Raw genomic sequence first — 27,574 nt, 5'->3', positions numbered from 1 at the left:
AAAGAAAATTAAAAGATGGCTTTTTTTCATGTATTATACTCCTCCAGTGGGTGATTTTAAATATATTTTATAAATCAGCATAAGTAACTCTTAAAATAGTACCTCTTGCTGTTCAACTATAGTAACACAATTCTGAAATGCAATTCTTCAGATTTTAATAGGATCCCTATGTATCGCTTTGTCTTTTAAAATACATTTCAATTTCCATTCTGCCCACACAAGAAACAAACAATTTGAGTAGCAGTGACAAAATGATTGCTACATAAATGCCTTACCATTTAAATTTATAAACATGGATTCAGCTGGACAGGAAACAAGTCATTTCTTCACTTTCTGTAATTTCTAGACTATTGCTGCGGGTGCGAAATTGTATTTGGAAGGTTCTTAGGCTTGATGGTTAAAAGTCTTGACAGCTCAACACAAAGCTATACAATTTACCATCTATACTGAGTCCTCTGTACAGCAAAAGGCTTGAAAGCAATGGCCAATCAGTACCCAAAACGAAATCAAAACCATGAAAGGGGAAGTGATTTAAAATGTCTTTGAGTAACAAGCATTTGGGACAGATGGGCTAACTCAGGCTCCCTCCTCGTACCAAAAGTGCTGGGAATGGTGCAGGCAAACACATCGTTTATTATGAAAAGCTTCAGAGCAAGTAGTGTTATCTTTTTCCTAAGGCCAGCTTAAGCAACACACCCAGCAGACACAGCTGGAGCACAAACGAGGGGCTAAGCCGCTGAGGTCTCCCAAGTGTTAGTGTCTAACAGGGAATATGTGTGCCAGACTGCTTGCTGCTCTGAAGGAGGCTGCATCTCACTTTTTTCCTCTTCCTTTAGCAAATCCGCACCGGCTGAGTCAAACCCCCAGTCACCACACCTCAGCACAGCTCCACTGAAATCAGTGTAATCCATGTACGATACCTGGGGAAGCATGCATTAGCCATCCCCGTCCCGCAGGGAAGTTGTGCGTTGGCTTTATGCAGGACCTAGGAACTGCCATAACAGGTCAGATGCCCAGTCAGTGTCGTCCGGCCTTCTGCCTCTGAGAGCAGCCATGGATCACGAGCAAAAACGATTTTAGGATCTCTAAAAGAAATGTGCTGCTTATGCTGAACGATGGTGAGGTTGTAGTCAGTCCCACCACCACAGGTAGCGCGATTAATCTGCAATTAATCAGAATGCAGACAACTTGTTTTGGGGTACTGGATTTGGGGTGGGAGGTGAATGTGGCTAGAACAACCAGAGCCCTGAGTTTTTGTCATAGGTTAAATACTACAGACCACTTCAGTGTTTGAAAACCAACATCAAGTGCAGCTACAGATGCAACCTACAACCTATTCTATAAGAAATAAAAATGAGACTGGTGGTGTTAACTAAGGATCTTGTAGCCTTACTGCAAGTAATCCCACCCTTATATATATTTAAAAAAGGGTGGAAAAATAACACATAAATACAAGAAATTGAAAATAGTAATGAAGCTTCAATTTGTTGGCTTTCCTCAGGCTTTAAGAAAAAGAGAGACATTAAACCACTTTACAGTTAAAGAAAAGCCTTCTGGGCAGAACATTATTTGTGATTTGTTGGCTACGGCTTACTTACGTTTTGTTATTAATCTCACAGCGCCTTAGGATAACAGTGCAGGTTGTTCCTCTAAGCTGCCTGGAATGGGTAGGTGATGGAGAAATCCGGATCCCGACATTTGTTGCTTCGTCATGTATAGGATTGCATATTGGGAGGCATCTGCTGTTAACCATTGAACCCTTGTAGGAAAAGAGTTACTCCTTTTCACCGTAGATAATTTGGGAACCAAAGCAAAGCAGAGATCTGAGGGGCTGGGGAGTCCAGTCTGGCACAGAGACTACCCTTGCACAACAATAAGGCAGCCGAGCCCTCTGAAGAGGCTGTTTTAAAATGATACCCCTTGGCTCAGCATTTGCTGGTAGCTAGACAGATTTCAAACAGTAGGCTGGCATGGGACCTTACTGAAAATCACATTGTATGGTGCCCTGACTCCAAGATTTATACAGAAAATGTAGAGATTTCACACAGCGTTGTAGACAGCACTCCAGGAACTGGGCTTTGCATTGCTGAGCATCGCAACGCTACAGTCTCTTCGCTGGCTTGAACACTAGCGGGCAACCAAAATTCACAAGGGTATCTTAAATCTAAGACCCAAGCGCTGAAACAATCTTGCCTTGAACAAAGCAGTCACAAGTGTACAGGAAGAAGCTGCCTACAACGAGAGTGGGCATGCCAAAAACCTGAGACAAAGTTTACAGAGACAGATTTCGGACTTGTGAACTTTTCTTTTCCTGACATCCATAAGGTTGGAGCATTGGCTTGAGCGGCACAATTACTGATATGAAGAACTATAACACTGCTTTTTTTTAATTTCCTCTACAGTAGGCTACTTCATCTGTTTGCCCACATACAAACAGTGCAATCAAAGCTCATTGCAGTTTGCATTGTGATTCTCTCAGGTGACATGGATTGGACAATACCAGACTTAGCAAGCACCAGGAAGAGAGACTTTTCTGCAGCATCCGTATGCCATAGTGCAACTCAGTAAAGAGCAGTCTTTCCTGAGAGCTCCTCCAAAGATGTGCCCCTAGGTTGCTGTGATGGTAGAAGAACTGTAATTTAGATGTCACATAAAAGAGAGATCTTCACTCATTAAAAAGTCCATTAGCACACTTGGGGAAAAGTAGGGACATTTTCTATGCTCTCTGAAAACAAGGGCCTCTTAAGTGTTTCACAGCTGGGCACCTAGTATATTAGTCACTTTTGAAAAAGCAATTCAGTGGGATCAAAGAGTCAGGAATAAATTGGTAATATGTAGTATTTTTGAAAATTAATCAAAAATGGAAGAAATGACTGAATCCACTGGCAGGATGGGAAGGTTTCAAGAACTTGAAGAGTCTTTCCAGTGATCTAATTTAGTTTCCAGTGCAATGCAAGCCAAAAACCTCCCCGATAGGTTCTGCATCAAGTGCATACATCATTTATTAAGAATATTTGTCACTGCTCTTTTTGCCTCTGTCTCTGTAGCTTGCATGCATCTCTCAGATCTCATCTCAGATTTCCTCTGAAATCATCTCTGTACTCCCTGTTCTCCCTATCTGTGCTTCCTCAGTTCATTTTTTCCGATATGACTCTGGTGGCTGAATATTTTAGTTCTCTCCTGTATACAAAACCATAGCTGTCTGCAATTCACGTCACACTGACTCCCGGCTTGGAGGATTAAATCTCATCTGGCATTTTGAGATACAGAAAGGCACACGAAAAACATCCAAAAATCCTACTACCCATGTCCTTTCTCTCTTGTGGAATGATGTGTTCAGTCACTCCTGTAAACCGGCCTGTGGTACCAAAAGACATAGTCCAAACAACTGCTGAATATGCTCTGAAATGTATACCTCTCTTCAACGGAAGTCTTGATGAAATGGATAGTGCCATAGGATGAAAAACTGAAAAATGAAAAATTTTGAACACAGGCCTAACTACTGAAGAAGTCAGAGAAATCCTCGGCCTTTCACAAAGTTTTCAGTCTGTTAAACATTATCTCATCAAGATCTTCCATAAAGTCTAGCTCTCTCCATCTGCTAACTCCTTTCTGAAAAAGCCAAGTTCTGATTAGAAAGCTGTGAGCCTGGGAATGACAGACTGCTGAAGTCAGGGCCAATGTTTCCACTGGCTTTGAAGGAAGTTGAGTCAAACCTTGAGCTTCATAAAATCCTGTCCATTTCAGTACAACTACCTTCGCAATCACTGCAGTAAAGATCTTCCAGTCCATTGTGCCCTAGGAGTGATATTGGGATACTTACTTAAGTAGTATTGTGTATCACCAGAAATTAGAAGAAACCATAGAAAACTAAGTAAAGATTTCTGATGCAGCAAGAAAGTTCGCTGCTCAAATGCATTTGAAAAATATATGAGGATCCACTTTGCTTCTGCCATACATTTACCACTCCTGATTCTGGTTGACTGTAAAGTGTGAGGTCACCACGGCAGTGACATGACACCGGTCATGGACAACATATTTAGTTAGCGGAGAAAGTCCTACCCGTAACTTGAAATCTTGTACCCAAAACTTTTAACCTCAAAGTTAAAAGTAAAGGCCTATTTCCAATCTTTTTCTTCAGTCAGTTAAATAGATTATTTCAGGATTTTTTGGGGCTGAAAATGACTACCTAGAGGACATTTTCAGTGTTTATTTCCTCTCTCTAACTTGATTACCTACAGAACAAGAGAAGCTGAAACACTGATTGTCTTACAGTCTTCATTTAGAGGAATATCTTTTCAAGATTGGTTTTAAGACTTGGGAGTAATACTTGCATGCTCTTCTGTGTATTGGATTGCATTTATCTGACTGTATTTCATTGCGTAGCTTTATACTAAACAGTATCTATTATATATACGTATCGGTGTATATCAATGTGTATATATTTACTAATAGGTACTCTATATGTGACAATATAGGCATGCTAATATATTTTCTTGATAAATCACACGCAATTAGTATTATCTTGAGAAAAAAGAAAATGAAATGCATTAGCTTTATACTAGATTTAGTAAAACAATTAATTACCCTTAATACTTAAAACATAAATCACACTAAAACCCAAAGATCCTTACTGTCCATTATCACAAGTATTCCTCCATACTAAACAGAAATATCTCCCTTTCTGTATGTGCAACATGTTTTCCTAAAGGTGGCAGTTCGTGTCGCTTAAGTCCAACCAACTGAAACTTAGATTGCCTGAGTCTAGCATCAAGCTTGCACAACTGAAGTCCTAGTTATTGTTCCTGTAGGGCTTCCACCTCTTCCTGGTGGTATTAAAGGAATCTAAACGAGTAGCTTTACACCAGATTCTCAATTTGAGGTAGACAATTTTAGATGATTAATGCAAGCTCCCCCGTCAAGCCTCCTTTAATAATCAACAAAGGCAAACAAGCAGTTCCAAGGAAGGATTCTGCCTACCTCTTGCAGACACCTATTTGAGGACCCAGTGACTCACCCACCTTAGAGGAACCCATCTCTCTCCATTAACTGGGCTAACTAAGTGTCCAGACAAACCGATCCTTCCGCACTTCCAGTTCCTTAAGAAGGAGATTTAAGGTGTGCTGGGCCTGGATTCCTATAGGAAGTGTCTCTCCAAAGCAGATCAGCCAAGAGTGGCTATACCAGGAATTTAGGCACCTAGCTCTGTTTTTTGGGGGGAATGCAGCACCTAGCCGTAGGTTTGGATCCATATGTCTAAGACCACAACAGAAGCTGTATTAAAGCAACTGCATAGCTCAGTGATAATAGATTTATGTTTCCATTCCCACCTCTATTCCTGCTAAATGTTGGAAGAAGGCAGTTTAGCTTAGTGGGAAGGATAACGAATGCAATTCTCTTCTGTTTCCTACCCTTGGTTTCCTGAGACTTCAAACTCTTTAAGAGAGGAAATGTCTTTTTTTATGCATTTCAGCACCCACTTCTCAATTTCTTGTCACTTACAAGTACATGATATTTTTGATGTCGATGGCTTTATTCTGCAAGGCACAAAGTATATCCTGAACCGTACAACTCCCCATATATAGCTGATAGGAGTTAAAAAGTGCCCAGTTTCACAGAGGAAGCTTTCATGATGACTCTTCTAGTTTATTTTCACATCAGAGTAAAGAATTGTTTGGAAAATCTGTGTCAGAATTCTTCCTCCACTCTGATGTGAACCCTTGACACAGTAAAAGACTGTTTACTCAAGATGATCAGTGGGTCTCTGGCCCTCCCTGGCTTTCTAACTTAGAGTGCAAAGCTTCTCTCCAGACCTGGCTGGAGATACTGAAACCATCAACACTTAGAGCATTGACTCTTACCAGATGTGCAGTTGGAGTTTGTATATAAGCAACAATTTGACAATAAAAGCTTTGTGGATCATGCATTTTGAAAAGCAGGAATTTCTATTCTCTCATCCTATCTGATAAGTATTTCATCATGGACACAGTCTGCTGCAATATGCTAAAATGTTAAAATGGTGCCTGGCAGCCCATAGGTGTGTATGATACATCACTCCAGGTTAGCTCCACTCTGCAGACAGCTGCAGGCATATCTGTAAAGAGCCTAGTCCAGATGCCAAAGTCCCTCTACCTGTAGTAGTGTAAGACTCCCGGCTGACTAGTTTTCCCTGAAAAAAATGGTATCAGACATGACAATAATTGCATACAACAAGGTTTATATAGCAAGGATTTATAACCTATCACTTGGAAATAAATCTGTATAAACACAGACGAAACTCAGAAGTCTCAGAGGTAGAAAGCCAGAGTCCCAAAGGATGCGAGAATTCACATTCCTATCCTTCACCTTTTAAAAGTTAAGGGTCAAGCTTATTCTGTAATCATTTCCGCTCTCATTATCATCAATGTTAGCAAATAGCCCCTAGAGGAATATTCATTCTATCTATCTTTCGTAGGATAAGACAAAATGCTTCCTTGGAGGTGAATCTCCCCATTTCCTACAGACAGTGTCTGAATCCCAGCCCTGGCTAAATGTTTAACTGTGAAATCACTAAAGTTAGAATTAATGAGTCGCCAGGAATCACACCTGTAGGAAGGTTTCCCAACAGTTCTCTAAAGATGAAGATTAGAGGGAAGAGGAGATATTCCTACAGCACCTGTTGCTAACCAGCCCAGGCAGCACGAGCAGTGGATCGTGGGGCTTGAGGAGGTATATACATGCTTGGATTGCCTCTCTGGGCTGATACGTCTTCCCTAATCTGTAATGTTACAACCTCACTTGCTGCCTCCAGTTCATAGCAGACATAAGACAGTCCATGCTCCTGCTTGATGACGTTAAAGGCAGCTACCTTCAGCAGTAAAAAAAAACAATCAGTGCCCTCTCAAAAAGGCAAAAAAATCCATCTGGAGGAACTGTTCCTTTCCAGATAGCCTCCTTCTTCAGCAAAGTTGTCTTTCTCAGGACAGTGGGGGTAGCAAGCCACCCCCTTCTATCTCTCTAAATCCATGCCATGACTGCTCAATCTGGGGACACTTTTCTGTCCACTGAAAATTGCCGTCTTAATGAATGGAAAGACATTTATTAATAGCATAAGAGGGTTGGCTTTTTTTTTTTTTTTTTAAAGACCTGGGTCAAACCTCTGACTCAGAAATCTTGTCTTCTTTCATTTTCTTTTCTTGTTTTCTTTCCTTTGTTGTTGTTGTTGTCGTTGTTGTTGTTGTTCCTTCCCTTATCTTTCTGCCTGCCTCCTGTTCTAGTGGGGCTGAGAGAAGTTGCTCTGCCTCCGCGGCTCCCCCCCGCCCTCCGTCGCCCCCAGCGCCAGAGCCGGTGGGGCAGCACAAGGACCAGCCAGCTGTGGCGAGCCAGATGTGCTCTCCACCCTCTCCCTCCCCACCCCAGACCCAGGGGTGGCCCCTTCCTCCCCGGCCGACGCGGCCGCCGGGCACTCACCAGTGGCAGCAGCAGCCAGCGCAAACTTAGCATCCTCCGCAGCAGCCGCCGGGTCCTCCCCGCTCCCTCTGCTTCTTGTGAAGCTGCCAAAAGCCAAGGCTCAGCCCGCCCCCACCTGCCCAAGATCCGCCCCGCAGAATTGCCTTGCACCTCCCTTCCCGGACTCCTGGGTCCCTCTTGGGGGAGCCCGGTAATTCCTGCTCTCCTCCCGCACCTTCTCACCCCGCAGGGCCAGGTTGGCAGTGGAGGGAGGGAGATACTTCAGCATCCCGCCCTGTCACGGAGCCAGGGGATTTTGAACGAACCTCAGTGAACGTGTCTGTCCTCCGGTTGCCCACCTTCAAAATCAGGGGGAGCCGGAGCACTGGCTGGTCTTTGAAGGAGGTGTTTGGAGGCAGATGCTCTCTGTGCAAGAAGAGATGCTGAATTCACCTCTCCCTCTGCTTATGGGCCCGTGCCTGCGGCTCATGTCGACAGGCTTTCAAAGCACCTGGGTTTCCACTGGATCTGGAAATGGTATTCCCTGGGGACCCTCAGAAATGGAGTTTCTGGGTTTTGGCATCCACCTCCCCTCAGATGAAAAATTTAAAGCAGTGACCCTTAGACCCCCTCTTCTCCAACCTACATGAGGTCTTTCTGGCCCTAGTATTATGAAGATGGCTCAAATGTCACTCTATTTCTCTGATAATTGTTTTGGTGCAAGAGGTAAAGGCGGAAGCCTTTCTTTGCTAGGGCCTGGATTTTGTGAAACAGGCACTCGCTCCAGGAGCTCCATGACTCTCTCGTCCTGGGGAGCCCAGAATTGGACGCAGTACTCCAGGTGAGGCCTCCCCAGGGCTAAGCAGAGGGGGAGGATCACCTCCCTCAACCTGCTGCCAACACTTTTCCTAATCCCCCCCCCTCCCCCCCGGAGACCATTGGCCTTCTTGGCCACAAGGGCACACTGCTGGCTCATGTTTAACTTGTTGTCCACCAGCACTCCCAGGTCCTTTTCTGCAGAGCTGCTTTCCAGCAGGCCAGCCCCCAACCTGTCCTGGTGCGTGGGGTTATCCCTCCCTAGGTGCAGGACTTGGTACTTTCCTTTGTTGAACTTCCTGAGGTTCCTCTCTGCCCACCTCTCCAGCCTGTCAAGGTCCCTCTAAATAGCAGTGCAACCAGCTGGTGCATCAGCCACTCCTCCCAGTTTTATGTCATCTTCATATATCAATATATCTTCAAATATCAACTTTTTGTTCTCCTTCTGTTACCCTCTTTCCATCTCACCGAACTGCCCAAGAAGTCTGAGAACGACATTTCCATCTCCCAAGACTTAAATACAAAAGCATCCAATGCAGATAAAAAAAGATGTGGGGCTTTTATGTTGATGTTGATTTAAGTGCTATTTTATATCCCATGTATCATTCTTTATTTCCCAATGTTGTTAAACATAGGAATTCGTTACAGTCAGAGGAGATCTAGGGCTCACCTTAGTTGCCCCAAAAGAGGCATCTGATATCAGTTGAGATACTACGTATTCCCCCACCTTTCTTCAGAAGTGTGCGGATGTCCTAAAATTCCTGTGCTGTGTTTGTCAGCTCCATGCAGATATTTCAGATGTACAAGGACATCGTGGTTGGCACTCTGTGTCTATGTTTAAGCGACTGAATCACGCTAGTGATATGTATAAATTTCTCTCTCAGCTCCCTGACTGTGCTGACCAGATCACTATCTTTCATAACAGGAGTTCAGACACCTACCGCACACATGGACAGCAGTATTAAGATGCTGCAATGTGGGTGTTTTATCTCAAGACGTACTCCACCTTACGCTTGCAAATCAAAGGAATTTGGTTCTAAAATGAGATAGTGGCCTCAGACTCATGCTAGAGAGACAATCAGTCCTACAACCTGTGCAGAATAGAGGGGGATAAAGGCAGGGACGTGTGGGATAACATCTGTAACCTAATTCTCCTTCAACTCTTCTTTTCTGTATGCTTATCTTCCATTAGTCCATAACTGCATCTGATCACTTACCTGTACAGATCAGCCTCAGACACTCCTCCAAACAGCAAGTTTATCATATAATCAAGAGATTAAAGCAAATACACACACACATACACGCACACACATACACACACACAAATATATTAAAAAATTGGATTTTACTGTTTTTTCCCCATCTCTAAAGGACGAGTTAAAGTTGTTACCAGCTCTCACAGGTCAGTAACATGGTGCTGGCCACACTGAAACAATTTGCAGGATCCCACTGCATAAAGCAGACACTATACAGTATCAGGCAGTTCCTAACTCTAAGAGCTGCAAAGGAAAATGGAGAGTCAAGATCTATCAAATATCTGGAAGACAGAGACAGATTCTAATTCCTGCTGAACAGTATTCAACCAGCTTAAGTGTACAAGATCAAGGAACAAATACAACCATTTAGTTTGGAAGGGACCTAAGGAGGTCTGGCCCACCCACTCCCCATAACATGGCAAATGTCAAAGTCAAGTTATATTTGTTGTTCAGGGCCCTGGCTGCTGTATTTCAAGAAATAGCTCTCAAAAATCAAAATGTAAACGTGAAAATGAAATCAATATTAGTATGCCATTCCAGTCCACAAATTTGCAAAAGCACTCCAATAATTAAGGCCCCTCAGATCATCTTGATCTTTTACGTCATCATAAATAGTCTCTTCGTTTGGAGCAGAACCAAATGAGAAACAGGTTTTCATTCGTGTAGTTTCCTGACATGCGTGGTCATACGCAACTCTTAGGGGAAGGCATTGACACTTTGAGCACAGGTGGTCTGTCAGCCCTTCATTTCTTCAAGATTTTCTCTCTTCCACCTATTTTTCCTATCTGATCGCCAGATGACCTAAAAAAATTTGCCACCTGCTTTAAAAGCAGCAAGCTGGAAACTCCTTTTGTAAGGGGTTTTTCTAAGAAAGAAAACAAAGTTTAGCCTTGTTGCGTTTTTATAGCATCTTCGTGTAACTAATGTGGTAAACCTCACCTACACTCAAGTCTCTGAGTTTCTTAATCTACTTATGTCCCTTCATTCCTCTAAACAGACCTTTCTGTAAGCCAAAACCTTATTTACAAATCTAATTTGGTTACCGTATTTATTGACTTTATTCATTCCACTCCATTGTTTCTCTGTAAGTATCCAAAGAAGATTCACTAATGAAATACTGTAGGAATCTAATATTCTCTTGTCTGCTGTGACAGATTTTGCTATATTTTGCCACAAAATAGTTCCTCCTTTGATAAGCTGACTATAACTAAACAATTTATCCCTAAGCAACTATAGGATAACTAATCTGAGATAAAGACTACCTCTGTTTCCTACTGCTCTACAGAATCAATCTGGGCTCAATATATAACGCTGAAAAAATATATCCCCTTGTTAAGAATAAAAATGTCCTCTTGTTAGCATCAATGAGTGAGCTAACCATCATGACCATATGAAACTTAATCAATGAGGAGATGGACCTGGGATTCTTGCTAATCCCTGTCATGGATATTCTGAATAAATTGATGCCGTTTAATGAAAATGACTTGACATTTCCTGAGCTGCTCAGAACCTTTGTAGGAACTGGAGGGTTTTTTTTTTTTTTTGGATACCATATGCTACCTGTATAAGACTTTTCCATAACAAAAAAATCTTTCTGAAGTGCAACTGTGTTTCTTCTGAGTGCATATTCAGCACCTTAGACAGTAGAAATATAGTGCTCCAGCACCACATTGCAATATGAGCCATCAGCCAGAGAATAAAGGTGAATTTACTGACATTTTTAAACAATCTTTTGATGAATTTGACTAAAGGCACAAAACAAAAAGCCCTGGAAGGATGGAAAGAAGGCTGCAATTACTGAAAGGATGTAACCCAATGGTTAGGCAGACCATGACATTACAGAGCAACATATTGCATCTATCATTAAAAACAAAGCTCCACTGTATTTTAGAAATGGAGGGTTTATAAAAAGGATGAAAGCTTTATTCCTGTTGGTGATCTCTGTGTGATGCTGTAGGGAGTGGGGAGAAAGCAGGAAGATAAGACAGCCAAAGAAATGGATTGCTGTGGAGATGCTAAAGAGTTATTGCACTATTTATTGGAAAAGAACTACTTAGAGCTGCATGAGGATAATTTGTCCAATTCATTTTCTGTTATGCTCTGGCTGTGTTATCTACTTCCTATTTTTCTTGGGTAAAATGACTCCTGTTGTGTATTGGGGCTCTGGCTCCATATGTACCCATATTCCACCACCTCTACCTGGCCTGACTCCAGACCCACCACAGAAATATAGGCAGAGGTGCAATCCAGTTTTGTTTTCTCTGCCTGTCATTAAGGCTTAAAGAGTGACTATTGTTTGCTACCCTCAGTTGTGATTTCTCCTTGTTTCCTCCTGCCCTGTTCTTTCCATCTGTATTGGATCTTGGCTTGCTCTTAGAGTATAAGCTTTTGGAGGCAGAGGTTCAGCTGCCCTTCAGCTGCAGGAAGAAATTCCTGTGCTGACAGATCCTAGCGTATGAATGAGGCAGGAGTGCTAAGTACTATTATAATATAATCTGCTACTAATACATTATCACAATGAGGAGAAACAAAAGCAAAGCACAAAACAAAACCACCACCACCAACAGTAAAATGAGGAAGGACCGCATCCTGACTACAGGACCCAGTTTGGCGTACATGAAAGCCTGCACTGCACTAAGAATAGCAGGACCCTCATCTCACCCTTTCTTATCCCCACTGTTGTCCTCCCCTCTTTTATGTCATGACCGAGCCGTTTCTGCAGCCATGAAGTGAATTAGATTTAGTAAGAAGCTCTGCAGAAAATAACTTTTACTTTCTAGCATGGCATTTTTCAGACAGATAAGTCCTTAAGTCTGGTTTCCCACATAGTCCTATAACTACCTATTCTGGCCCGAGACAGTGGTGACTTGAGGATAGAAATGAGTGACTGAAAGGAAGAGAATTGTTTCCTTTGGTGACAGCACTAGTTTAAAACAGTACTCGACTACAACAACAGAGGCCAAAACTTAGACTAATGACCAAGACCAAGTGTTGTGTAGCTTTATTTAGACATCTAGGCCAAACCGGGTATCTAATAGAACTCATATTCATGTCTATTCCCAGTGAATGAGTAGAGCTCAGCACCTCAGCCCTGGCCAGCAGTCAGCTTTTGGACTGGAGGACATATAGCCAGCCATAAAGAAATGCCAGACAGAGCCATGACACCAATGTAAGTGTTATGGCTACTTATAAGAGTCATTGTATCCTGAGGTGTGGGAACAGTTCAGTCATGTTCCTGTACATTGCTGTATTAGAATAGGCCCTTAAATTCCACCCAGTGTGAACCTTACAGGGGAGTTTTGACTAGCAGGTTAAAATATCTACATTTAAGTGTGTGCTTCTTTTGTCTACACCATGTGCACTTGCTTCTATTTAAGATTCTCCAGGATTTTCATCTGTCCCCCCCCCACCACTTGCTGGCCCAGAAAAACTCAGGTAACCCGTATATCTTCTATTGTATCTGCAAGATCCATGTGAATGTCTTGAGTTCCTGAAGGTGTCTGAAATGATATTAAACATCTATATCTGTAGCAGCTCTCATGGAAGCGGGTCACTTGGCTTGTGTGGGTTCTGTCCCACATGTTTTGATATATAAACATAATTCCATCCCAAGTATCTAAAGATGCTTTCTGAATTTGAAAAATATATCCTACCTGTATTTATCTATTACAAAACTACTATTTATAGTCTTTTAATAATAAACTCCTTTAATCTTTTGTGTGTCTCTCTCTCTTTTTTTTTTTTTCCTAACCTGTCAATAACCCCTTCTCTATATCTATGGTTTCTTATTTGTTGAATAGATAAGTCCTTTTTTCAAACCTAAGGGAAGTTACTTTTCCCAGTGACACACACTGCAATCTTTATTCCTATTAATAGTCTCTAAAGAGTTGACAGCCCAGCTGTTCCTGTCCTCAAAAATAGTTTTATGCATTATATTATCCATTTGTTTTCTTGCTTTCCTCTGGCTGTTTCAATTCAAATTCATTTCTGTTTTTTTTTCCTTTATTTGTTTATTTTTCAAGATAAGTAGAACAATACTGATTTTTATTCACAAAAAATCTGACTTTAAGACTGAACTCTTTCTTTTCATGGGGGCCAAGAAAAGATTTATGTTCCTGGTAGGTATTGGCTTAGTCTACAAAATAGGAAAAAGGTAAACATGGGTAACCTAATTTTAAGAAAGCAGAAGTTAGGCAACCGGTCTAAGCTTACTGTCTCACATTCCCTTATGTTTAATAGACTGAGACAAGAATATCTTTTGTCCAGACATTTCTCTCCGATGATGCCTATTTCTCCACTGACTGGAGAGGGAGCTCAGACAGCTGTCTTATCTTAGACCCCTAGAGTAATGCTCTTGCCATCTAACTGCAGACATTAATAGTGCAAATGTGAACCGATTATTCAAGGCACCTTCAGAGTTACAGACACTTTTAAATGCAATTTGTCTGACATAATTTAGGTGTCTACAAAGGATGAGATAAATCATTCCACAGAGCCTACTCCTCTCCTTTGTTTCTAAAAGGAGGATAAGATGATCACTCAAATATGCTTATCTGTAGCGGGTAGAATTCCTCAGGCAGGTTTGGGCATCTAATATGAGTGTCTACCTGCTTGAATGAGCTGGAAAAATGAGCTCCCACTGTGGTCAATAGTCAGTCTAAGCTAATCATTTAAGCTTTATTTACAGTTATGGGGAGGAGATGGGAAGTTCGTGCCCGAAACGTGTTCCTCCCGTATAATGGTAGGAGGAACTGACTCCTAGAACATTCTCTCTCCTTGAACGACTTCAAAGGGAGGTGAGAAGGGGAGTTCATTTCAGACATTGAGAAGTTTAGGTATCAGCATGTAGGTTTCCAGATACAGGTTAGGTATCTAAACATCCATTGGGATTAATAATCCCTTAAAAGCAAGCACTCGTCATTTAGTCAGTTGAACAGTTCTTTAGACTCCAGTGGCTGTATTGAATAGGTTCCCATTCACAACAGTATGACTTTAGATATCTTAAGGCTCAGTTAAGTTTGCCAATAATAGGCGTCTAATGCCAATTTAGATGCCTTGGTATATTTAAGATTTTCACAGGAGGCTGGTAGATATGAAACAGGCCCTTTTGGTGATATGGACACTGAAGGTATGGCAGCTTCAGGCTAGCTAGGTAAATGGCACTAGATTCCTATGTGTTGGCAAATGAATCTAGCCCTGAGATCAACCAAGATACATCCCAGCCAAATAAGATATCTGACTTTTAACATTCATCTCAGGTAAGATGAATCCACACCATGTGCTTCTCAAAGATGGCTTGAACTAGAACAACACGTGGCCACACTCCCTACTTAAACCTGATTTTCCGTTCTTTCGTGGTTTCATCCTACTGTTTCTCCTAAGGATGCTAAGCTTCTTGTATGGATGTATCATCTGGTCACAGTACACTCACATAGATGATTTCACTTCCATTATTTAAAGCAGCTCCTTCAATCTCACATAAAAATGTATATAAAATCTTTTGTTGAGGGCACATGACCATCAGATTTTTGTTTTATTACTTAGCTGTTGCATTTTTGCAGATTACAGGGAACCACTTAACTAAATTTTGCATTATTAACAACTGGAGTCTATATAAGAAAGGGATGAGGTCCATGATTACCTTCATGTCTGCACTGCTATTCCTTCCTCATGTACAAAATAGCCGAAAACACGTAAAGGACCTCAAAGTTCATTTGCTTCTTCAGCTTCCTAAGCATGGTAAAATGCCCGTTCACAGTAGAATATAGTTTCTGTGGTGGTTTTAAAGATGCGAGGATGTTAATACAAACACTAGCAGTTGAAAGAGTATTGCCGAAGTAATTTATTTCCGTTCTTTCAAGGGGAGATGTTATTACATATGCCTAATTATCCCAGTGCATTAAGGCTTATTGAAACACGCTTTGGAAGAAGAGATGCAAAGGAGAGCAGACCTGTCACACGAGCCATAGGAGGAGGTCTCTGGGCTCTACAGTACTTTCCTGGCAGTGGCAAGCCGGAGTGCTATGCCATCAAAAATTCTAGTTGAATGCTTGTTGCTGTGCCTGCCTGTGCTATTCTTCATATTAAATATCAGGAAATGTAGTCAGCTCCTTCGTGCATATACAGCAAGAGACAAGCCTCCCTCTGAGCAATACCCAGAAGACGGTGCATCCACTACTAATTAAAAAAAAAAAAAAAAACAAAAAACTTGTGTTCTAGTTTCTCCCATTCTTCTTAGAGTTCTCTTTCTAGATTCTTAGCTTTGTGGAGATACTGTACTGCCCTTAGCTCAACCCAAAACCGAGGTCGAGGGAGAGGACTTCATGGGAATTGGATCAGGTTTAAACTTATATGCGTTCTAGCAAATCAAAAGGGGCAAGGGGCCAATCTGTGGCTGCACGAGCAAGTTCCTGCCCTCATGGCCAGCCTCTCTTTCCCCCAGAAAAAGTCGAGCCTCATCCGTACTATTAGAATCCGTCTCTGGTGTAGTCACCCGAATTGTGCCCAGGCATGACCTACCAGAGTGCTAGGTCAAAATCCATTTAAGGTAATATGCTAAAAATGAAACAATATAGACTGGCACAAAAAGACCAGGGTTTGTCCATCCCTGGCCCTCCCTAGTTTACTGTATTCATGTGGACAGCCTTTCTCTGAGGAAAATGCCCTTCCAGGCTTTGGCAGAAGTGAGGGCAAAGAGTCAACAAAGCAAGTCTGAATCAAACATGGAATAATTACTTCCTTCAAAGTCCATGGATGTGCAGTGAAGACAACAGAGTGAGCGTTAGAGGCAATGGTATGTGCTGCTTTTAGCCAGCCAGTTAGCTCAGAGATACATACCCATGAATTTTCAGGAGTAGAAGGGGTAGTATGTGACATGGGAGCAAATACATTTATGGAAGATTTTTAGTGTCTAGAAGAAGCACTACTTCTGGGAGGGGCAGTATAAAATAAGGTGATACATAGTTGATCCACAGGAAGTTCCATCTGAACCTGAGAAAAAACTTCTTCACTGTGAGGGTGACAGAGCACTGGCACAGGTTGCCCAGAGAGGTAGTGGAGTCTCCTTCGCTGGAGATATTCAGAACCCGTCTGGATGTGATCCTGGGCAATATGCTCTAGGTGACCCTGCTTGAGCAGGGAGGTTGGACTAGATGATCTCCAGAGGTCCCTTCCAACCTAAACGATTCTGTGATTCTGTGATAGTTGTGACACAAACACCTTATGCACGAGCGTGAAGAGCTGGCCAATTTCTTAATAGATAGTGTAAGGAATAACTGCTCCTTAGTCGGAGAATGATGAGCTGTTCTTCATTAGGTAAGAACTGTACACTTATAACAAGATAACTGTCTGTAAACATATTGATTTTATCTAATTTCTGGTTATTTGACAAACAATATAAAATAACTAAATACCAACCAATGCAAGGACAAAACTCTGATACATATTCAGCCACCATTCCTAGCTAATGAATTTATCTCTGATCCTAGAAAGCATGACATTCTTCTCCCCTTTTTAAGTTTCTATACTGCAGATGTCTACAGCTGAGTTAGTCATGCCATAGCTCCCTTTATACTAAAAGGAGAAAAGCAGGTACGCTTAAGCATTACTCCGATCTTTTTCTTAGCTTTTTATTTTAAGAATAGACCAACTGGATCCTGTATGCCACTGATTGTGCTGATTAAATGTATCCCATACAGAAATCCTTTATGAGGTCTATCCCCTAGAGAGTCATTATTCTGAGAGATGGTATTTTGGAAAAGAAAACTAAAGAAATATTAAATCAGAACAGGAACCAGAAACTTTCCTGAGAGGGAAACCTTTTGTACACCAGGCCAAGCACAGTAAGCTATGCGCAGGGGAAAATTGGTTGATTCAGTTTCTGGGAGTGCAAAATATTCTAGTTAAAGATTTCTGAGTCACAATCTTCATATGGGGCAGAATCAAATCTTACAGAGACGAAAATTTCTTGTAGGTCTCCCAGCTAAACCTGTAGTCATCATCGCACTAGTATTTGGCCTATATATACATACATATATATATATATATTTTTTTAAATGTATTTTAATAGGGTATCTAGCAAGTAACTACCACAGGAGGAGGGCCATCAATTTCTAGAGTTAAATAGAATATTCTTTTGGCATCTATCTAAAACATGCCAATAACAGCCTACCCTCTTCCACATACATATCTGGTTTATGGAAGGAGAACTTATAAATATTAAAACAGGAAAAAGTTACAGGTGCTTTTAGCTAGTTTTCTAAAATGCCCAGTCATGAGTGTGCTCATTTTTTTGCATGTAACTCCATGTAAATTATGGTCTTTAAGGGGTCTACAATGTAAAAAAGGGGTAGCACCTGAACAGTTGGACTCCAGAAAACTTAGATTTTTTTTCCTGGCCCTTCATGTAATCCCTTCCTAGGTCATGGGCAAGTCACATAGGGTAAGATTTTCAGACATGCTTTCGTGCTGTGGGCATGGAACTAGGTACTGTATATAAGTAAATCTCAGAGACAGAAGCCCTGGCTTCATTGTTGCTGGACATGCTCCATGGTGTGTCTCAAAGCCTTGTACCCCAATGATCTTACTCATCAAAATTGTATTCCTTGAGATTTCCTTTCTCCTAACTTCCACTTTCAATTTGGGGGCTATCTCTTATGAAGTAGTTGGACATTGAAGCCTAGATTATAGCAGGGCTTTAAACAGAGGCAACCTTACCTCTACATTTTCACAGAATCACAGTATCACTGAGGTTGGAAGGGACTTCTGGAGACTGTCCAGTCCAACTTCCCTTACTCAAAGCAAGGTCAGCTAGAGCAGGTTGCCCAGGACTATGTCCAGTTGTTTTAAATATCTCCAAGGATGGTGGAGTCTCCACAGCCTGCCTGGGTGACCTCCTCTTAGATATCTCCTCTTAGATATTTGATGAAAAACTTTTTGCAACTAACGAGTAACAAGAAATAGTAATAACAACAAATAATTAATGAATAGGTCCATTTGTTAGTGACAAAACATCTCTTTATGAAAAATCTCTTACAAAAATATTATAGAATCCTGTTATTCTTGGTGCTAAGCTTTGATTCAACGTTAACACGTGTGTGGTAGCATCAGATAATTATCACTACCCTCTGATTCGTAAGTGCAGGAAGCAAAATCCGTGAACCTTCTTTAGGAATAGACCAATGAAACCAATATGAATTTTCATCCCGCAAAATTTATGAATATGCAACATCCTAAGTAATTTGCAGAAAATCTATAAAAATTAGATTTTTCACTATCCTGGCATTTCCAACAAAATTAAAAAATAAACTTGATTTAACTCAAAGTGAAAATACTGTTTCAACTTTTGGCAAACCAGTAAGTCGAAATACCATCTGGGGTGCTGGGGAGGGATGGGCAAATTTAAGACTCTAGTCATTGCTTAAGTGAGATTCTATTTTGAGTAAACTTAACATTTCAGCTGTACGTTTCAAAAGAACAGACTGTGCGTTTTATTGTTTTATCTGCTACATCTTTTACTATTAAATATTTTTTGTAGTAGCACAGCAATATGACATGTTGAGGATAAGCAAATGCCATTCTGAGTGCTACTTGAACATCCTGAATATGTTTTATTTAAGAAAACAGAAGTAGTGGAAGCAGGATGTTATTCGATCTTATTCTGTAATTCAGGGTAACATTACCTGAGTCCTGCCTAACAAATCAACCATTACTTGATTCAGTAATTTCAAATGATAAAAAAAACTAACTAACTACACTATTTTCATTGTAAGGTATGTGGCAAAGATGCTGTTTTCTAATTATGCTTTTGTGCAGTGCTTGCCCATTGCTGCTTTTATTTTTCTAGGAGCCATCACAAACAATAACATAAAATTGTGTGAGGAAAGGATTCAAAAATCATTTTCTTTCCATTAGAAATTTCATTTAATTCAACTGTAAGGTTTTCTAGAGAGAACTGCACAATAGTTAGTGCAATGCACAATTATCCTCCGAGAATTCAGGATTTTCCCACAGCATTAGCTGAATCCTATGAGAAAATTTTTATAGTAAATACGCATGAAAAACAACTATCTGAAAACCAAGTCAGCATTATGATTGATTTATACCCAGGAGAGCAGTAATAGAAAGCACTGTATGTGTGCAATGCAGCACACACAAGCTTACATTTTGGAACTGTGAGTCTTTAGTTTTCCTAACTTCATGCTGTATAAACTCATTTATTTGCCCAAAATGTCTTTTCTTTTAAAGGCAATTGTAATCACCTTCCTCTGCCTTCTCCCATAATGTTTCAAAGCTAGTAAAAAGGCCATGAACTTATAGCAGTTGGTCTGGAGAACCTAAAACCATCAGGTTCCTCTTCAACAGGGAAAATTCCATTTATATGGATAACAGCTAGTTTTCATTGCTGAACAAGGTGAACAGTTTGTCACTGGCCCTCTTTTCTTGTTACCTAATTGTTCACAAAAAGATTTTAATTCTTCCTGATTAGTTACTCAAAATCTAGTGAATATCTCTTGCATCCTAACCAAATAATTTTGGCTGGAAGCTTAAGACTAATGGTACATCTCTGTTCTCAGATCAGACTAGCTTAGCTTCTGGTCTTAGTTTGCTGACACAGAGAAGTACAGTGATTATTTCAGTATTTGCTTTTTTTGTGCAATATGTAGCATTCACTTGATAATTTTGGGAAGGTGATTGTTTCCGCACCTATTCTTACTCTCCCAGGGACATACATTTGAGGAGTATGATAACAGAAAACAAGCCCATCACAAAAGCTTTAAGATAGCATTGGAGAAAAATTGTTCAGTATTACTCTGATCTGTAGGAAGAATCAACATTTACACACAGCCAAAATACCAGAGTTGCTTTCAGTGGCAAAAACAGATGAAAAAAATTGACATTGTGTATAACACCATTAACAGCTACCTGCTTTTACTGGCAGCCACTTGTCCATTTTTAGGGCCAAAAATAGCCAGCAGTCATTCAGATGCTACCAGCTGAGCCTGATAACTTGTACTTGAACTGATCGATTTGTGTAAGGAATAATTAAGCCATTGACCACCTTGGCCCAGAACATTTAGCAGAAGTTGCTGAGCTGCAAATTCCTGGAAGTCAGCCAAATAGTCTTGGAAGAGTCACTGCACAGAGTCTCTTCTCACACTTTTCCTGAGCTTTCTGCTATGGCCACTGTCAAAAAAAGAAAGATGGCCAGCGATAGATGCATTTGCTCTGAACTACACCACTGCTCTTTTTTTATCTTCTCAAGCTTTTCAGAAAAGCCTATATTTTTTCAAATTAAATACTTCAGCGCTGAAAGGTTGATTCTCCCATTTGAATAGAAGCTCTTTGAACAATCATGTTTTAGTATAATCTTCGTCATTAAGAGGCCCTGAATTTTCTCTGAGATGTTCTTAAGTAAATAACAAAACACTTGCTACCAAATCTGCAACTCGTGATGCAAATGTTAACCTGCAAATCCAGCGAAAGAGAAGCAGAAGGTAAGTGAAGGCAAATGTACTAATCAGTCCAAGCCTTTCTGTAGTGCCTTGTTAGTTTATTCTTAGAACTGCTTTTCAGGCAGACTTATATATCCTGAAAAGATAAATGATTACATCCCTGAGTTCAGGTCTGGCCTAGGAACACATCCTCAGATCTTTTCTTGGAAACATCACCACCTCATTTCAGGTTGAAATGATCAGGTGATTAGTAGGTTATTTCTGCAGCCTCCCATTACAATGGCTATAAATATCACCTGTAACTACAATTCTAATTTGAGAACAATGAAAAGAGCTCCTGTGGCATCTGCTAATTAATAGATGGCAGCGAGCTTTGTGTCAAGGACTGAAATGTTTCCTCCTAATGCAGTGTTTGTTGTTATTGTTTCTCCTCTAGCCATGGAGGGCTTATTATAGAGGAAAAGCTACTGAGATAGAATCACCATAATTAAAAAGACATTTCATAAAGTATGAAGCTGCAACCTCTTTTGCACTGGTTAAATATAAGACTACTCAGTGGCCTATAGAGTCTGAGGGGCTGGTGGTATGTATCCAAGCACTGTTTATTGTGCTTTTCTAGTTGCAATGGTGAATTAAACAAAAAGAGCTTTATGTGGCAGAGGATTCACGGTTCTAGTGGGGAAAAAGAAGGCAAAAATAAATGGCAACCATTAAAAAAGTTGGTTATACAGGCAACCCATACATCCTCCCTCAATGCTACTCAGTGTACTTTCTTCCCTGTGCATTGTCTTCTGCTGTGAGACCTGACAGTAGGTGGGCTAGCATCACCTTTCATTAACAGCTGTGTGCAGTTTTGCACTGATCTGTTTGTTCAGAGAGAAAGGCCTTGCCTCTGACAGGTAGCTGAAACACGAGTTTCACTCTTGAAGTGAGCAAGTGCTGTTGCTTAGGAAGGAAAAAAAGAGTGCATGTCATAGAATTACTGAACTGAGATTTTGTAACAGAGGAGGAGAAATAATAGATTTTTCAGCTTGCCATTAAATACAGAACCACAGAATGGTTGAAAGTGGAAGGGACCTCTGGAGATCGTCTAGTCCAAATCCTCCTGCTCAAGCAGGGTCACCTACAGCATGTTGCACAGGATTGCATCCAGGCGGGTCTTTAATATCTCCAGGAAAGGAGACTCCACTCTGGGCAACCTGTGCCAGTGCTCTGTCACCCTCACAGGAAAGAAGTTTCTCCTCAGGTTCAGATGAAACTTCTTGTGGTTCAGTTTCTGCCCGTTGCCTCTCATTCTATCCCTGGGCACCACGGAGAAGAGGCTGGCCCCATCCTCTTGACACCCTCCCTTCAGATACTTGGACACATTGGTCAGATCTCCCCTTAGTCTTCTCTTGTCCAGGCTAAACAGGCCCAGCTCTCTCAGCCTTTCTTCCTAGGAGAGATGTTCCAGTCCCCTCACCATCTTTGTAGCCCTCCGCTGGACTCTCTCCAGGAGTGCCATGTCTCTCTTGTCCTGGGGAGCCCAGAACTGGACACAGGACTCCAGGTGAGGCCTCCCCAGGGCTGAGGAGAGGGGCAGGATCACCTCCCTCCACCTGCTGGCAACACTCAGCCTCATGCACCCCAGGATCCCATTGGCCTTCTTGGCCACAAGGGCACACTGCTGGCTCATGTTTAACTTGTTGTCCACCAGCACTCCCAGGTCCTTCTCTGCAGAGCTGCTTTCCAGCAGGTCAGCCCCCAACTGCTGCCTGAGGTTATTCCTCCCTCGATGCAGGACTTGGTACTTCCCTTTGTTGAACTTCCTGAGGTTCCTCTCTACCCAGCTCTCCAGCCTGTCCAGGTCCCTCGGAATGGCAGCACAGCCCTCTGGTGCCTCAGCCTCTCCTCCCAGTTTAGTATCATCAGCAAACTTGCTGAGAGTGTGCTCTGTCCCTTCCTCCAGGTCAATGAAGACAGCCAGTCTTCAAAAAGGGTAAGAAGGAGGAGCCAGGAAACTACAGGCCTGTCAGCCTCACCTCCATCCCGGGAAAGGTGATGGAACAGCTCCTCCTGGAGGTCATCACTAAGCATCTGGAGGACAAGAAGGTGATCAGGAGTAGTCAGCATGCACCATCCACTTATCCAGCCTGCACTTCCTGAGCTTGCCTGGGAGGATGTGATGGGAGACAGTGTCAAAAGCCTTACTGAAGTCCAGGGAGACAACATCCACTGCTCTGCCCTCATCTCCCCAGCCAGGCATCCCATCATGGAAGGCTATCAGGTTGGTTAAGCATGATTTCCCTTTGACGAATCCATGCTGACTGCATTCTGATAAATGGAAAAGATTGACTAGTTTCGGGTTTTTTTCACCCCTTTTGAAGTATATCAGTGAAGCAAAAAACTGCAGGTTAAAAAAAAAAAAATCAGAACAAGTAACAAGAGTTTATTTAGGTTTCATTAATTCTCTATTTTTTAAGTAAAGTTCATGGAAAATCTCAGTCCGTTTGTATATAAATTGGAGAGAGATATGTTGGTAATAAAAGATACTGAAACTGAAAATCAAACTTTCTGAGAATTTTTAAAGTTATTTTTGATATTTTGAGCAGCTTGGCAAAATCAATATGGATTTGCAAGAAATTTTGGCTAATATGAATCTGTATTTTCTAGCGAGCACTTCCACGCTAAAAATGTTTCAATCCCTGGATGGTAAATAGCGATGTACCATGACTGTAAAGCCACACAAAAGAACCTCTTTAATAGATTTATCACCTGGGTTTATCTCTTCATATCTTTGCAAAACTAGAACAAGAAAGTATTGTCCAAATACTGTGAGGCATTAGAAAGTAAATGCTACATGTACGTGCAAAGCTGAGGGAAGCCAAGCGCATGTAAAAGGTGCAAGCCTGGGATGCTGCAAGAAAAGATGCTAGATGTAAGGAATACTTAACCATGCACTTGCTAATCGAAATCACATGGAGTAATTTTAAAACCAATAAACAATCATCATCCTCCCTGTGGACCCCTTTAGGGAAATCTTAGTTACATCAGCAAAAGGTGTACGAATCACAAGGGGAAACAATTCTGCCTCGCACGTTTATAAACCTGGTCAAAGATGATACAAGCCCAATTCTTTAAAGAACTTCTAGCACATGAATACACCTGCTAATTAATGACAATCCTGTGACAAAGGGAAAAAAGAGCAGATAAAGCGATATATACCTCCTACACATTGACTTTTTTGAACAGCAACAAGCAACAAGCGGCCTGATAGCAAACCAAAAAAAAAGAGAGAGATTTTATTGTTGTCTGGGCAATGGCTTTTCAGAAAAGTTGTAGGAATCCCATCCAAGGAAAGCGTTCACTCAGACTGTGAATTCTACAATGGTAATCAGACCTACAAGGCAATATCCAGGGAGATGGTTTACGGACTATGTCTTGCTCAAAACTGCATTTTAAAATATGGACTCGATTCTACAGCAAAATCTGAAACTACATGCAAAGACAGTGGAGTCTAGTTATTTTTTCGCCGAACCCAACAGAATGTCACCAAGGCAAGGGAGTGAGATATTTTGTCTATAACCTAAACGAAGTGTCATTTTCTCCCCTGCCCGCCTCCAAAGAACCCTCAGCGAAGAATTGTGTTTTAAAATAAAGTTAGGAATTTTCTAGCTAAATTCAACTTTATGATTTTTTTTTCCTAAATACTGTTTGTTTTTTATTTAATTTGGTTTGCTTTTTAGGAAAAAGTTTAAATGTGTGTTTCACAAGATGCATGATTGCTCTAAAAATATGGTTCTTTCTTCGAAGATCTGTACCTTCTCCCCCACTCTGCATCTTGAATCACTAGGTGACCTCAGAGACCATCTAGAGGCCAATTAGAGATCTCAGGAAAAAAAAAAATCAAATAAATATCAATATCAAAGAGCCGTAATGTTTGGCGTCTTGATTGAACATTACTATGAGGAAGGTTAAAACTCCTCCAATACGTGAAGACGAAGGGCTTCTAAGAACCAGAAGAATAGTTTAATATCAGAAATTCTGGTGTTTATAGAGTTCAGGTACATTCTGCACAACAATTTTTAGAATTGCAGTTTGGATTTTGGTGCCTATATTCTTACAGTTCTGTTTTGAAATTTAGCTCTAAGGAACATACCCAAGTCTGAGGAGGGGAAACTGAGCACTGAACCTTGCTCCCACTAAATTCTCGTGCTGTGCACCCCACCAAAGGATGAAAGGTCTCCCCTCAGCTGAGACGGCCTCAGCGCCCAGAGGCACAATCCTCTGCAAGTTACTCAGCATCTCCAGTTCCTGGAGACATGAACTATCACCTGCAAAGCTGTCGAGGGAGAAGAGAGCGAGCGAGAGAGAACAGAGACAGAGAGAGAGACCTGTAGCTGCAATGTGCTAACACGACAACCCTTTCTGAAAGAGCAAACACCTTTCTAGTCCTGCAAGTGTGTCTTCAGGAGTTGCTAGCAAGTGCTCTACCAGCAGAAGAGTTTCCCTCTGGTTATTTCTCTTGCTTTCTGGATATTTGAGAACTCGCTGGCCGTTTGGCTATGTGACACTAGATGGAGCTGCGTATTTGCTAAAGGCAACGGGCCCTATCTCGCCTTCTGTCCGCAGAGGGCAGCCAAGCTCTTCGCTGGTCTGGTCATCTTCTCTTACCATGGGACCACGAAAAGGTGAATTCAGTTCCCTGGAAAACTAGTTAGGGATGTATAGGGATTGTGCAGGGGCATGTGAAGATTTTTGGAAGCAGATATGGGCAGCAAGTTTGATTCAGTCCCTCTGAATGCTGATGGGACTTCTTAAAACTGTCTTGAGCAATTCAGGGTCTTGAGCAATTCAGATTTTTGGAAGCAGGCAGAGAGGGGTATGGTGACAAAGCACACAGCAATGAGCCTGTAAATAAAACGTGTTTCTGATAAGCATGGCTTTACGGTACTTTCGCAAGTTTAAGAAGTCGAGATGAGAAAGCAAAGATGGGGGGAGGGTCACTAAAAGCAGAGCTTTGGAGAAGTTACATCTTTGCAGAATCACAGAAGGCAGGTTAATGTCACCTCCCTGCTTCCTACCTTCAGCAGACAGTGCGGCCACTGGGTGAATGGGGCAGCCTGAACTGCCACGCTGACCTGCTTGCTGAAATCTCTTGTGCACTTATTTCTCACTCCTGCAAGGAGCTGAGGAGGAGATAAGACACATTATATGGCAGCCCCTATGAGCCCTTGAGGTTCTCATCCCCTCCCTTCTTTTTGTCACTGGCCACCAAACTACAGAGCCAGCTCATGCAACTCTACGGTCTAGTGTTCAACCACCGCTCCATGACCAGTGCACAAAGTCTCCAGAAGTCCCAGGTGACCACTTGGCAGTCTCCCAGTCAAATATTGAGCAAGTCCAGAGCTGCTCAGCTTCCAAAAGCAAGTTCATTCAGCTGAGCATGGTTGCTTCATCACTCAGCTTTGTTTCTAGCCTTGCTGCCCTACACTTAATGGAAAGGGATAAAAGATAGAAGTGCTTCAACAAAGGGACCACAAGATGGTCAAAGCTTCAAAGCACTGCCATAATACCATCCTGGATGAGAGTGGTAATATACCAAACAGCAGTTCTTCAACAACATTTGAAAGTTTATTCTCCATCTCAAAAGCAAATTAGACAGAGGTACTTTCTCCCTCTCAAATATGAAAAACACTGTGAAAAGAGGTAATGACAGATGACTGTGGTAATTCATATACTTTATGTAAATATACTGTGTATATAATATAATATATATAATATATTAGATATATTTTTGTATATATATAAATGTGTTTGCATGTGTATGTACATGTGTATGTGTATTTATATATGTGTGTGTGTGTGTATATATATGTATGTATGTATATATATATATATGTATGTATGTATGTATTTGCATGCATTTACTTTCCATTGATTATTTCTATGTTTATTGGTTATTCACTCCAGGAACAGCAGTCACTGTCCCAGAGGGTATATTTGTGGGAGAGAATTAATTGTCTTTTTACTGCTCTGCCTATCACAATAATAAAGCTAGGCAAATATGAGACCTGTTAGGAAAGTTTTTTTTTTCTTTTTGATCTTTGTTGCAGTATGATTCTAATTTAGTTTTTGGAATAATATGTAGGAATCTTCCATTTGTAGCACTGAGGACAATTTTTTTTTTCCAGTGACTTCATATACAACAAGCCTCTGTCTTAATGAGATACAAGGGGCCACACTTTGAAAAGGGCATATTTGTGAGTAACTTTGGCTCATATGTCTATTATCTGATTCGTGTGTGGTGGCAGCATTAAAAATTTGACCTTGTTCCCAGCGAGTCAACAGCAAGATTGCTTCCAGCTTTAATGAAGCAAAGTCTGGAAGCAGAAGTGATTTTTTTGTTGTTTTTTTTTTTATAAGAATGACAGACACGACTGAAAAAAAGCAAAGAAGGTTTTTGAGCACGCTCTTTTTTCTTCAAATCTGAAACAGCAGTAGCCATATAGTTTTAGCTAAACAGGTTGGGAACAATTGGTGTGTTCTTTTCTTTTGTTCCCCCCTTAGTTGTGCTATTCAGCCTTTAATATGAGCAGAAACAGGGCCTGAAAAAAAATGAAAAAACCATGATTCTCTACC

At 41.3% G+C, this 27,574-nt stretch overlaps 1 protein-coding gene across 3 annotated transcripts in view; it reads right to left on the bottom strand.

Moving 5' to 3' along the window:
- The window catches only part of LOC104150137 (vasoactive intestinal polypeptide receptor), a 31,008-nt gene extending 23,510 nt beyond the window's left edge, over positions 1-7,498 (bottom strand). For 2 of the 3 annotated variants that reach the window (XM_009684204.2, XM_009684206.2), the window contains exon 1: positions 7,450-7,498. In XM_009684204.2, coding sequence (XP_009682499.1) covers positions 7,450-7,482 — 33 coding nt within the window. In that variant the 5' untranslated portion in view covers positions 7,483-7,498. Of the gene's footprint in view, positions 1-920; positions 967-7,449 lie in introns of those variants that run through there. The other variant, XM_009684205.2, reaches the window with a different exon arrangement.
- Between the last annotated feature and the right edge of the window lie 20,076 nt (positions 7,499-27,574).

The sequence above is a fragment of the Struthio camelus genome, chromosome 2 (assembly GCF_040807025.1).
Source record: "Struthio camelus isolate bStrCam1 chromosome 2, bStrCam1.hap1, whole genome shotgun sequence".
Taxonomy (NCBI): Eukaryota; Metazoa; Chordata; class Aves; order Struthioniformes; family Struthionidae; genus Struthio; species Struthio camelus.
This window is presented reverse-complemented; position numbering and strand designations above follow the sequence as displayed.